This window comes from Sarcophilus harrisii, chromosome 1 (genome assembly GCF_902635505.1).
Source record: "Sarcophilus harrisii chromosome 1, mSarHar1.11, whole genome shotgun sequence".
Classification (NCBI taxonomy): domain Eukaryota; kingdom Metazoa; phylum Chordata; class Mammalia; order Dasyuromorphia; family Dasyuridae; genus Sarcophilus; species Sarcophilus harrisii.
In genome coordinates this window covers 656,255,978-656,270,605 of record NC_045426.1, presented here as the reverse complement: position 1 = coordinate 656,270,605, position 14,628 = coordinate 656,255,978, and the positions used below count along the sequence as shown (strand labels likewise).

The following is a 14,628-nucleotide window of genomic DNA, read 5'->3' as shown; positions in this document are numbered from 1 at the left end:
GGAGGATGTCCTAGGTTAGAAAAATTATTTATGAAGATTCAGAGGAGTGAAACCTTCTTTCAGTTTGTCTCTCCTCTAATCCAGCTACTACATTTAAATTCTAAAAACATAATTCTGGATCACATCATGGTATCACTCCTATTCTTCAATATACTTTAATGGTTCGTGGCTTCTGGTTCATATCAGTTTCAAACATCAAAGTGACATATTCACTATTCCTCAACTAGAGGAATTTCTTGCCTCTGAACTTTTGGTTTAATATTCCTTCTACCTGGAATATCCTCTTCACTCATCTCTGAACAAATCCTACCCCACATTTCAGGTTCAACTTAAGAAGTAGCCTTCTCCAATGAGTCCTCTGTGATACTTATGGTTAAGAGTGAGCTCTCCATCTTTAGAATTTCAAGCATTTTTATCGGTTCACAGATATCATCTTATCCAACAACCTTATATACAAATGAGGAAGCTGAGACCCAGACAGGTTAAGTAGTTTGGGTCCTTAGTAACTCAGTATAAAAGGAGAAAAGAAGAGAGACTGAGAAAATCTGCAGTGAGAGGATGGGATCTTGAGGATTTAGCTAAGGAGCCAGAGCAGGAGTGCTCTGATAGGGAGGACAAGATCAGGAGAGGGGAGAAGGGCCTATCAAGGAGAAAGTGATCAACAGCATCAGAGGTTGCAGAGAGGTTGAGGAGAAAGAGGTCATCAGTCATTCTAAAGAGAGGAGAGTTTGAATGAAATGATCAGATCAGAAATCAGATTATAAGTGGCTAAGAAAAGCAGAACCAGAGAAGAAAAGGTGGGGGTGGGGGGTCAGTCATTGTATAGGATCTTGTCAAGTTTAACCATCAAAGGCAGAAGAAATATGAAGAATGATAGCATGGAGGATGGATCAAGTAAAGCTTTTTTTCAGGACAGGGAAGCCACAGGCATGTTTGCAAGTTGTATGGAATGGACCAGCAGAGAGGGAGAGAATCAAGAGAAGTGAGGAACGTGGATCTGTGTGGCTCTGAGCCCACTTCAAGCTGGGACCCCTCATATTTGGACACTGCCGCTGACACTTGATAGCTAGGTCACTCTTGGAGAGCTGTAGAGAACCTGGAGAGCCTTTTTTTTTTTTTTCCATGTATAAAATTAAGATACTTACACTACCTAGTTTCAGCTTCATATATCTAAAGAGGGAAAGGACCTTGAGGGGTCTGGTCCAACTCTTTCATTTTACAGATGAAGAAACTGGGGCTTGGGAAGGCTAAATGGCATGTCCAAATTGTTCAGGGAGTAAGTGAGAGTCAGGATTCCAATAGATACTGTGTGGTCTCCCAGATCTAAGAGCAGCATTCTTTCAACTACATTATACCTCACTGGGTTGTTGTGAGAAAAGTGCTTATTAAAGATAAAGTGCTATTGTATTTCAGCCCCCCCCCCCAAAAAAAAACAAAAACAAAAACCTGGGTGCAGTGTCTTGCAGGTGCCTCAATCAACATTGGTTGCTAAGTAAAGGCGGCAGGGATGTCTGTTTGGGGTAGGATCCTTCAGCCATAAGAGGAAGGCTGAAGCTGTTGAGTGTTAAGAACAAAACTGGTGAAGACTCTTGGGACACACAGAGTATTTACATTCAAAAGAAAGGAGATGGGGTGATTGTGAGGAAGGAGATGGGCAAGCAGATGAAAATGAATCTTCAAGCAGGGGAATGAGAAGATAAAATGCCACTTCAATAAAAGATCTACTGTGTACAGTATTGGTTTCCCATTTTGAACATAGGAGTTAGAGATGCCTTTCTTTGTCCCGTAACTCCTACCATTTGAAATGTTCATCTTTTATCACTGTTGATCAAAACGCTATTTTCCAATAAGCTCCATTTTATTTAAGAAGCCTTCTCTCATCAATCCAATTTATAGTGATCTGTTTCAATTTAGTACTCACTGCCCAGTGTCCCCAACCCTGATTATGCTTCTCCCCCAAATGATCTATAAATTCTCAGAAACAGGAACCAGTCTTAGATGCTGTTTTTGCATCTAATCAAGGTTATCTCAAACAATGATGTTCTATAAAGATTTTTTTTTGTATATTTTTTATTGACAGAACCCATGCCAGGGTAATTTTTTACAACATTATCCCTTGCACTCACTTCTGTTCCGATTTTTCCCCTCTCTCCCTCCACCCCCTCCCCCAGATGGCAAGCAGTCCTAAAAATGTTAAATAGCAGTCCTAAATATGTTAAAAACAGGGTATGTAAAATTACCCTGGCATGGGTTCTGTCAATAAAAAGTTATTTAAAAAAAAAAAGCTACATTTGTGTGATTTATGTTTCACTACAAAAGATAAAAAGTGAAAGTTGCAGATGTGTCCAGAAACAGTGGAGAAGCTAAGGATGGTGGGAGCAGGTTTTGACCTTAGTAATGAAGAAGCAAAATAAAAATTCTCAGAAAAATGCCAATCCAGAAAAAGGAGGCCAGTCATGCAGAAAGTAAGATTTAATAAGAGAAAACTGTTCAGTTCTGCACACATATATTGTATCCAAGATCTACTGTAACCTATTTAACATGTATAGGACTGCTTGCCATCTGGGGGAGGGGGTGGAGGGAGAGAGGGGAAAAATCGGAACATAATCGGAACAGTATATCCTAGATACAATATATGTGTGCAGAACCGAACAGTTCTCTTGTTGCACAGGGAGAATTGGATTCAGAAGGTAGAAATAACCCGGGAAGAAAAACAAAAATGCAAACAGTTTACATTCATTTCCCAATATTCTTTCTTTGGGTGTAACTGCCTCTGTCCATCACTGATCAACTGAAACTGAGTTAGGTCTCTTTGTCAAAGAAATCCATTTCCATCAGAATACATCCTCATAGAGTATCGTTGTTGAGGTATATAATGATCTCCTGGTTCTGCTCATTTCACTTAGCATCAGTTCATGTAAGTCTCTCCAAGCCTCTCTGTATTCATCCTGCTGGTCATTTCTTATAGAACAATAATATTCCATAACATTCATATACCACAATTTACCCAACCATTCTCCAATTGATGGGCATCCATTCATTTTCCAGTTTCTAGTCACTATAAACAGGGCTGCCACAAACATTTTGGCACATACAGGTCCCTTTTCCCTCTTTAGTATCTCTTTACTGCTGGATCAAAGGGTATGCAGTTTGATAACTTTTTGGGCATAATTCCAGATTACTCTCCAGAATGGTTGGAATTGTTCACAACTCCACCAACAATGCATCAGTGTCCCAGTTTTCCTGCATTTCCTCCAACATTCATCATTATTTTTTCCTGTCATCTTAGCCAATCTGACAGGTGTGTAGTGGTATCTCAGAGTTGTCTTAATTTGCATTTCTCTGATCAATAGTGATTTGGAATACTCTTTCATACGAGTGTAATAGTTTCAATTTCATCATCTGAAAATTGTCTGTTCATATCCTTTGACCATTTATCAACTGGAGAATGGCTTCATTTCTTATAAATCAGAGTCAATTCTCTATATATTTTGGAAATGAAGCCTTTATCAGAACCTTTAACTGTGAAGATGTTTTCCCAGTTTGTTGCTTCCCTTTTAATCTTGCTTGTATTAGTTTTGTTTGTAAAAAGGCTTTTTAATTTGATATAATCAAAATTTTCTATTTTGTGATCAATAATGGTTTCTAGTTCATCTTTGGTCACAAAGATGAACTTCCTTTTCCACAAGTCTGAGAGGTAAATTATCCTATATTCCTCTAATTTATTTATAATCTCATTCTTTATGCCTAAATCATGGATCCATTTTGATCTTATCTTGGTGTACGGTGTTAAGTGTGGGTCCATGTCTAGTTTCTGTCATACTGATTTCCAGTTTTCTCAGCAGTTTTTGTCAAATAATTAATTCTTATCCCAAAAGTTAGGATCTTTGGGTTTGTCAAACACTAGATTGCTATAGTTGACTTGTGAACCTAACCTATTCCACTGATCAACTAATCTATTTCTTAGCCAATACCAAATGGTTTTGGTGACTGCTGCTTTATAATATAGTTTTAGATCAGGTACAGCTAGGCCACATTCATTTGATTTTTTTTTTCATTAATTCCCTTGAGATTCTCAACCTTTTATTATTCCATATGAATTTTGTTGTTATTTTTTCTGAATCATTAAAATATTTTCTTGGAAGTATGATTGGTATAGCACTAAATAAATAGATTAGTTTAGGGAGTATTGTCATCTATAAAGATTTTTTTTTTTTTTAAGGAATAAAGGTTTCTCCTTAACTTTATATGCATATTATAAACTTGTACAAAGTCAGAAAGGACCTATAAACATAGGATATTGGAGTTTGAGGGCACCTTGGTATCTATATCCAGTTTAACTCATGTCCCATGCTGACTGTTAAATTTAGGAATCTTGCAAAGTCTCCTATAAAAGATCCAAAATTATTTAAGAAATTAGCCTAATAGGAAAAACCAGGAGGAAGAAAAGGATACATATCCCAAACTATGATACTCAGTTGAGTGAAAGACAATGTCCCTCAGGACATAGGAAAAAACATTATATATAGATAATACAGTTATTCACAAAACTGAACAGGATGCGAGCAAGCTAGATTGTCTTTGGGAAACAACATGTTGCTTTTGATGACTCCAAGTTTCTCTCTCAAAAAGAGGCCCATATATGAACATCAATATTCTTCCAAAAAAGCTACATTTTGGAAAATGAATGGATGTCCATCAATTGGAGAATGGTTGAGTAAATTGTGGTATATGAATGTTATGGAATATTATTGTTCTGTAAGAAACAACCAGAAAGATGAATACAGAAAGGATTGGCGAGACTTACATGAACTGATGCTGAGTGAAATGAGCAGAACCAGGAGATCATTATATACCTCAACAATGATACTGTATGAAGATATATTCTGATGGAAGTGGATTTCTTCGACAAAGAGAAGATCTAACTTAGTTTCAATTGATCAAAGATGGACAGAAGCAGCTACACCCAAAGAAAGAACACTAGGAAATGAATGTAAACTGCTTGCATCTTTGTTCTTCTTCCTGGGTTATTTATACCTTCTAAATCCAATTCTCCCTGAGCAACAAGAGAACTGTTCAGTTCTGCACACATATATTGTATCCAAGATCTACTGTAACCTATTTAACATGTATAGGACTGCTTGCCATCTGGGGGAGGGAGTGGAGGGAGAGAGGGGAAAAATCGGAACATAAGTGAGTGCAAGGGATAATGTTGTAAAAAATTACCCTGGCATGGGTTCTGTCAATAAAAAGTTATTAAAAAAAAAAAAAGCTACATTTGTGTGATTTATGTTTCACTACAAAAGATAAAAAGTGAAAGTTGCAGATGTGTCCAGAAACAGTGGAGAAGCTAAGGATGGTGGGAGCAGGTTTTGACCTTAGTAATGAAGAAGCAAAATAAAAATTCTCAGAAAAATGCCAATCCAGAAAAAGGAGGCCAGTCATGCAGAAAGTAAGATTTAATAAGAGAAAAGGGTATATGTTATATGTCCCCCTGCCACTCAAACAATGATAAGAGGAAAGTCCCAGCACATTGGGTGGACCAACTCGGAAAATTTATAGGACACCTTGAAGAGTTGTAGAATAAGAAGTTAGGGACAGGTTAGAACCGAATTCTGGAGACAACATCTCCCAGAGATGAGATTATAGATCCATTTAAGTAACAAGATATAAAGAAGAATTTAATAAATATTTTAAAGAGCTTTGGAAATCACCCCATGGTATGGCCGGAAAACTAAAATCTCTGTTTTGTCAAGCTGGGTTTTTTTTTTCCTGATACAATTGAAGGAAAAACTATTTTCTGACTTACTTCCTCTCACTTAATAGAAGGAAGAAGAAAATAAAGATCACTGTTCAGCTGAACATTCATGTAAAAATATCAATCAGATGGGAGAAAAATTGATGCCCAACTAATTTCTTCTATAATTCAGAGTTCTGAGTCATTGACACAGGACAGAGAGCAACCAAGACAGTAGTAAAAGAGTTAGGGGTAAAGAAGAGAACATAGAGGTCTACCACTAAGATTTGCAGAAGCAGTCTTCACAATGAGAAGGGTAGAGAGAAGGCTATAGCTCTAGGCTCCTATGGTCCCATGAACCTTTTGAAGATGTCATTCCTCACTCAGAAAATTGGAAGCAGTAATATCACCTACACTTCAATGTAAGTGATGATCTCACTTTCCAGATTGGGATAACCAGGGAAGAGAAAGTTTCTTTTTGAGACAATGCTTAATCCTATTTACTCATTCTGGGCTTTCCCTGTCCCTGCTGCTTAGAACTAGTCACTTCCCCTAAACACAATGTTAGATGAGTATTGTCTACCTAGAGTTCCCTCAGAGGAAGCAGGAAGGAAAGACAAACATAAGCATAAAAACACATAGGAGCCCACAAGATGGGAAGTGGGACAAAGCTTTTCAGACTCATCTTTAATTAAGACTTATTCATTCTCCTGTTATCTAAAATTTCTGCCCAACTCTACGATGGTGACTTATCCAAAGTTGCACAGTAAAAGGCAGGATTTGAACTCAGATCTTCTCACTCCAAGTCTTACCTCCCTCTACTCTAGCCTCTGCTTTTGTTTATTACCTGAATTTGGCTGATTATTTGGAAACTCATGTTTCTAATCTATTCTAACTCCTTGCCTCCAGTCCCTGGCCTTGGAACTTTGAGAATCTAAACAATCACTAGTTCCACATGACTGGATCCATGAGATAATAAATAAATGCAATATCTGAAAGTACTTTTCAAACTTTAAAGCTACATATAATATCGTACAAATGTATGTTTAAATGTGCCCTATGATGACAACGATGATGATATATTTTGGATGCTTGCCCAATATTTCACATTGTATGAGAATTTGATTCACTAAGATGGAGACACAATTTGGGCAGAAAGAACTAGAATTCTGGGGTTATGTGATAGGCAAAGAGACATGGATATACTCATTAAAAGTGGAGAGAGTTCTATAATGAATTCATTAGTCAAAAAGCATTTATTAAATGCATATTACTGCCAAGCACCACACTAGATATTGGACATATGAAATTAAATATAAAACAATCCTTGCCCTCAGGAAGCTTAGTTTCATTTAGGGGAAACAATATGTACATGTGACAATAACAAAACATGATATATATGTATCATACACATGTATGTATGTGTGCTATCAATGAGATAGCAACACGTCACAATGGAAAAAATATCAGCTCTGAGTCAAGAGGATCTGGGTTCATATCAAGGTTCTATCTCTAATTACTTACTTGAACTTAATTTACTCAAAAGGTTTTGTAGAAACTAACTCTACGTAGGTAAAAAGGCAGTTTGTGTTGGTCCTTGAGCTAGAGACAGCTATATCAAATGTTGCAAGCTCTTCTATCTCAAAATGGGCAACTTCTCTTCTTCTGGAAGCATATGCAAAAGTTCACCCTTTTCAAGGCAACTGTAAGCAGCCAAAAGATACTCCATTACATAAAAGAAAGAACTGTTAGAATATGGAGGGAGATCAAAGTCCTGTCATAGTCCAGATGGTCCAAAAATCTGGAAGACCTTCAAATCATTCAAAATTAAACTTTCATCAAGTAAGGTGAATACTTCTTTAAAGCTAGTTTAATTCCTCTATTTAGTATTTTAGATTGCTACAGTTAGCAAGTCTATGTTCTGTTTAGGAAGATAGATTATGCTTTTTGTCCCTCTCAGCCCCATGAAAAAATTATAGTCAGAAAATTCATGGCTAGATCTTACAGAACTGATGTAATAGCAATAGGTGCAGGATTTGGCAGAAGGATATTGCCTGTCCAGGCTCAGCAGACGTGAGAACAACTAAAAGGGACATCTATATTTTCAATACATTAGAGAAACCCTGATAGGCAATTCAGCAAGAGGTCAAAAAAGAATATGCAGGATACATCATATAATTGCTCTAGAAGTTTGATAGACTTATTTTTGGCATGACATCAACAAATATGCTGGGTCTTGTACCGAAACTAAGGACCCACTTGGAGAAAATCCCAGGATTCCCATAAACTTTACTCACCTCCATTGTCTATTGTCATCAGTGATGTTGAATTTTATCAAGGCCTGCCACCCTTCTGGAAGCATGTCCAGATAAACTAGGAATATGTTTACATAGCTCAATATGTATATGGCTGCAGATAGTGGGGGAACTCTGGATAAGGTAGAAGACCCTTCACAGCCCAGAGGGAACCTCCTGATGATGTCTGGTTTGGCTCCTCACATCCCTAAGAGTTCTTACCCTTCCTGAAAAGTCAGGGAAGGGTGTGACCACCTGTGTTCTATTTGAAGCAAGGGATACTTACAATAAAGAGATTCATTTACATATCAATAGCAGGGTGCTTATAGTTAGCACTTGCACAAAGTGCCGTGGTGATGAAATGCTACTATAGTTAACACTTGCTCAGTGATGTGATGATGTAATGGTTCTCTAGTTGGCACATGCTTAGTGTGCTGCAATGATGTAATCATACTAAGGTATTCAAGGGCTGAAAGGACTTGAAATAAAGGACTCCATCTTTGATCAGCCCTGTGAGTCCTTTGCTTCATCACTTCTCCATTAAGACCAAGGATGAGGGCTGATCCCAAGATCCTCCAGAGAGCTTGTCCAGATAGTATATTTTGGCATCCCATCATGGGGGCTCTAGTCATACAACCAAACCAATTTAGTCCAGTATAAATTTGTTATTTAATCTCAATTGGGTTCTTATTTCATAAAAATCCTTTGATTTTTCTCTGACTCACATTCCTCAAAGTAGATATTTCAAATTTTTCAAGCCTTCTAATATCATCAGTGCTTTATCTGCATTTACAGAGAAAATAGAGGTCATTTGCTATCTCACTCCCACTCCCTACTTCTATAATTTAAATCTCTGCTATATCACAACCTTCTGTTCTTCTCCTGCCTGGATGAGACTTTTGAATACAATGCAGTAGGTTCAACTCTGAATGTTATTAGCTACTTGTGTGACTTTGAGTAAGTCACCCATCCTCCCTCTGCCTCAATTTCTTCATCTGTAAAATGAAAGGGCTGAACTACCTGGCCTTCCAGTTCTAGCTCTGTGATCAATGATCCTAGTATTACCAAGGTTAACTCCTCTAACTGTGTTGTTCACAACATCCTTTCCCATGTCCTTTGTGATATTGTCCTTCGTAATCCTTTTCAAAATCAGATTCCTAGAAAAAGTAATCTGCTTGCTGTCTCCATTTCTTTATCTCCTACTCAATTCCCAATCTCTTGCAATCTGGCTTCTGACCTCACCACTCTACTGTACATACATTCTCTAAAGTTACCAATGGTCTCCTAAACACTAAATCTAAACTTATTCTCTCTTTTGTGACCTCTCTGCAGCTTTTAACTCCTCATCTTGATATTCAAATCCTGTACAATCTGGCTCCAGCCTACTTTTAAAGATTTATTTCTTATTATTGCCCTTCAAGTATTCTATGCTCTAACCAATCTCTCTTATTTTTTGTTCCTCAACCTTCACGTTTTATCTACTATACCTCAAAACCTTTGCACAGGTTTCCCCACATGCCTTGAATGTACTTGACTCCTTACCTCACAAGTCCAAAACAGAATTATCTTTCTCGCAAACCCTCCCTTCTTTGAAATGGCTTGACTATTGTCAAGTATAGCACCATTCTCCTTAGGGGGTTAGACTTACAACCTCAGGGTCATCCATGACTCCACTTACTCAACTCCACATATCCAATCCATTTTTCATCTGATCACTTCTACTTTTATAACATCTTATATACCTTCCTTTCTTTTTATTCACAGAGCTATTACCTTGTTGCAAGTCAGCATTCACCCGTACTAGTCCCCATAACTTTATGGATGGTTCTCCGTACCTCAGCTTTCTCCCCACTCTAGTCTAGCCACCATTCAGGACCAAAGTGATCTTACTTACTGCCCAGTCTGACAAAGTCATCTCCCTAATCAATCATCACCAGTGGCTCCCTTTTATCTCCAGGTTCCAATATAAAATACTCTGTGTGGCTTTTAAAGCCTCTTACAATTTCTGATCTTTCCAATCTGTCTATACCTTATTCCCCATACTTCAAACTATGCTGGCTTTCTTTCTGTTCTTTGTTCATGACACTTCATCTGAAGACTTTGTTTTTTCAGTGACTGTACTCTATGTTGAATGCTCTCTCTCTACCTTCACATATTGGTTTCCCTCAATACTCACTTCAAATCATACTTTCTCCAAGGAGCCTTTTCTGTCCTACTCTCTCCTCTTCCCCAAACACTGATGTCTTCCCATTTTGAGTGTATATATGTACATAGTTGTACATACACACAGTTGGTAGTATATCATCTTCCATATTAAAATTTGAGCTTATTGAAGGCAGAGATCATGTTGCTGTCTTTATTTGTACTGCCCTTAGTTTTGTGTGTGAAATATAATAAATGCTTAATAAATCCTTGTTGACTGACCTCTGTCTCTTGGAATCCCTATATTCTTGAAGTTACAATTCAGATGCCACCACTGATTTGATTCCTTTCCCTATGGCTCTGTCAATATTCTTTTCCTCCTCAAATTATCCCCCCAGTAGAATGTAAGGTCCTTGAAGGCAAGGACCATTTCATTTTTCTCTTTGCTTTTCTAGCCCCTAACACAGTACCCTGCTTAATAAATGTTTGTTAAATGGATGTGCAATTCCTAGTCTTAATATAGACTCATTCAGAGTATTGCCAATGTCTTCTTAGCCAAATACATATGGCCCTGGATGGGCCTTTCTCTATTACCTTTTTGGGTAGGTAGAATTCAGACTGCAGTAAAGAACAAAGGATATGCCCTTGCTGCCCATGTCAATGAAGGTTTATTATATTAACATGTCCAAAGACCTAGGAAGACACCTCTCCTTTCACTTGGAGTAGGAAAAATATGTTTTTCAGAACCAGTTGATTCCTTCTAGAGCAGGAGTATTTAACGTGGTGTCCACAGGTGCCCAAAGTGTCTGGGAATAGATTTCAGGAGTACATGAATTTGAAAGGGAAAAAAATTATATCTTCATTTTTACTAACCTCTAAAATGGAATTTGGCATTTCCTTGGATGTAGGCATCCGATCACTTTTCTGAGAAGGGATATGTAGGCTTCACCAAATTGTCAAAGGGGCCCACGACCCAAAGAAAGGTTAAGAACTCCTGCTCTAGGGTAAAGGCAAAAGTAGCAGACAGTTGTCCAACTGAATTTCCTTTATGGTGGTGGGCCCAGCTTTGGGTTTACTCATTTCCTTGCCCTCTGAAATTTACACTGTACCTTAAGTCCTATTTCCTGACTTATTTGAAATGTATTACTTTTCATGTATAGATTCATACTTCTGCTCCAGAATTATCCTCCTTGGGGAGTCTGGAAAACTGGTGTGATGTGGGGTGACTGGTTAGTACAATTCTGTCCCTGTGGAATTGGTATTGTTTCCAAGCACTGTCACATGTATCACCTAATTTTATCCTGTAAATAAATACTTTTGGGAGGATCCTGTGGTGATTTAGGGAAAGAAATGACAAGGATTATAAAGGACGAGAATGCATAGAAGAGTTTTGATCTAGCAAAGAGAGTACCTAAACTGACAAGATCACTGGCTCATTTAAGTATGGAAGTAAAATCTCTGAGTGGGCAAGAAGGACCACAAGATTTAAAAACTTAAGGAATTGTAGAGATTATCTAACACAAGTCCCATTTTACAAAAGATGAAACTGAACTCAGGAGAAGTTACTTCCCTATAATTGAAAAAAGAGATCTTATTCCTGTTTTGTAGAGGAAGAAAGTGAGGTTCAGTGGGGAGAAATTACTTCCCTGAAGGCAAAAAGCAAGTCAATGGTAGAAGCAAGACCAGAATACAGGTGCTCTCAATCGCTTAACAAGGTGGAACAGACACAGGATGATGACATCCAAAATATGACAGAACCCCAGACTCAGACTCAGGGGTAGGGGTTTGTACTGGTCCTTTTTGTCTCTCAGCCTAAAGTCAAGCCCACCTTACCCCAAGTCTTCCCTCTTTTGGAGTACAATATAATATGGGGTACAACTCACCTCACTTACAGTTGACTTCTTCTGTGTCACCAGACCTGAAGAAGAAAAGGAAAGCACGTCAGATATGAAATCTTACACTGCCTCATAGAGGATGCCTTATATCCTCCCCCATCCCCTTAAAGAAAGATGTGCAACATACCCAGAACCATTCTTGAGATTACCTGCTATCTCTCTGCAGGGCACATGGCCACACTCTCTAGAAAAAAGCTCAAAACGCTTTTGTTTCATTCACTATCGTCTGTTTTTCTGAATTGCTGACAGGGATCAGGACTGCTATCTGGCCCTGAGAGACTGAATGACTTTTTAAAGGTCATAGAACAAGTTAGATATGGAATGGAAGGGTTGAGGTAACAAGGACTCACAGCATCCTTTCCAAGAACTCATGTCCCTTAAGTAAATGTTAATTTACTAAGTTAGTTCAGTTCTTCCCTACATTTTGAAGGAAGATTTAGCTTATTGGGGAGGACTGATTATCATGGGTGAAGGAAGTCACAGAGTATCAGAGCTGGAAAAGACATCAAAGACTATCCAACCCAATCATATTTATCTAGGTTGTCCCTTTTATTATCCTCTTGCCCCCAACTGTTTATATGTTCTCTTTAAAATTACCTTCCATTTGCACTGTATGTTTCTTATGTATAATTATTTGCATGTTGTTTCCCCCATTAGAATATGAATTCCTCAAGGGTAGGGGCCATATTTTTTCCTTTTTATCCTAAACACTTAACACAGAAAAAATGATAAAGAAATGCTTGTTGCTTGACTGTATTTATCACTTCTACAATACCTCCACTGAACTAATTCTTCAGAGACAGAGAATTCACTGTTTTACACAGGATTTCAGCCTTCTCATTAGCCAGATGTCTAGGATCACAGCACTGCTGACGCAATAAAGAAAGAAGGTACCTGATGATAACATTACTTCCATAAAAGAATATTGTCTCTAAAAGAGAAGCTGAATAAAACATTGTTTCACAGTGTTACTTCATAGTATGCTCTTAGTGACTATTCTCACTTTCTTAGATTTGGACTGCTGCCTCTCTAGGATTTGATATAGGATTTGATCTGTAAAACACTTTTTTGTTGTGTTAGATCACAATGTGGGCATCATCTTCATTTCCCCAGGAGGTTCTCCAGTCTCTACTTTGGGCCCAGTTACTTATCCCTAATCACAAACTTTTTATAGACTATGTTAGGGAGATTCGTGAAAATGGCTACCTTTGGATCAGTCAGTTTGGCAGTTCATCAAAAAGCATAGAGACTGGACCCATGATCTTGGCTAAATCAGCACATGTTATAGTATGGAGAAAGAAGCTGAAGGGCAGGAAGGCAGCAGCTGCAGCAGTTGCCCTAGGGAGTATATCAGTTTCTGTTTCATGCAGGAGCTATCTATAGTTTGTACATACAAAAAGGGGAAAATGTGGATTTTCATTGTTTGTATTTTAGACTAGCTTCAATCAAATTACCTATGCAAAATTTATTCAATATAATCAAGCTCCTTTGCACAAAGCAACATGGGAGAAAAGTTTAGGTAAGTCATGTTTCTTGATTTCATGGAACTTACAATCTTGTAAAAAGGGGAAGAGATTATCATAAAATGGATGGGATCTAAGAGGCTTTCTTGTCCAATTTATCTCTGAAAAAAATTTATCTTCTGTACAACATACCCAAAAAGTGTTCACCTAATAAGAGGGGAATGTACCATCTCTTAAGGGATCCCATTGCCACTTTTGGATTAATTGCTCCTCACCTCCACCTCTTAGAATTCTTGCTTCAGGGGTCAACCCAGTTGTCACTTTCTATGGGAAGCCTTTCCTGATTGCTCCTTGCTAGTGTTTTCTCCCTTCTCAGATGATCTTATATTGACCTTCCTTGGTAAATGCCATTTCAGGAGAATTCAACTTCCTTGAGAGGAGAGACTGTTATTTATTTTGTCTTGGTTATCCTCAGATCTAGCACAGTGCCTTGTACTTAAGAAACTTAATATTAGTGGAATTGTCTTGAACAACAAACACAATGGGATCTTTGTTCTGTCTATTCTGGCCTATCTACTGTTCCTTGAACAGTATACTCCACCTCTAATCTCCATGATTTTCCTTGTCCTGCCCTTCAGTTACAGGAAGTCTCTCACTCCTTCACCTTGGTCCCATTTTCCTGAGATCTCTTTAAGACAGTTCAAATTTCACCTTTTGAAGGAAGGCTTTTTTAGTTGCAAGTGCCTTCCCTTCTCAGACAACAAATGGTAGATTTAGTAACCCCAGAGAATAAGCAAAACAAAACAAAACAAAAAAACCCCAAGAAAATAAGTATAGCAAGGATGTGAGATATAAAATAAATGCTTAAAATCTTCAATGTCTCTATCTAGAAGGCAATATTACCACCACCATCACTATCATCATCATAGCTAACATTAATTTAAGAGCTGAAAAATATTGTATGTAAATTATCTCATTTGAGTCTCAAAACAATTTTGTGAGGTTTAAGTAAAATAATCTCTGCTTTCAAAGACTTACATACTAATAAAGGAACACATATATAAAAATGCTATTATCATCCCTGTTTTAAAGATGCC

General features: G+C 37.8%; 1 protein-coding gene across 11 annotated transcripts in view; it reads right to left on the bottom strand.

Moving 5' to 3' along the window:
• The window catches only part of PIP5K1C (phosphatidylinositol-4-phosphate 5-kinase type 1 gamma), a 130,816-nt gene that overhangs the window by 62,532 nt on the left and 53,656 nt on the right, over positions 1 to 14,628 (bottom strand). For all 11 annotated transcript variants that reach the window (XR_004231219.1, XR_004231220.1, XR_004231218.1 and 8 more), the window contains exon 2: positions 12,057 to 12,091. Coding sequence is in view for 7 of the 11 variants with exons in the window: in XM_031947871.1 (XP_031803731.1) it covers positions 12,057 to 12,091 (35 nt within the window). In the remaining 4 variants the exon portion in view is untranslated. The remainder of the gene's footprint in view (positions 1 to 12,056; positions 12,092 to 14,628) is intronic.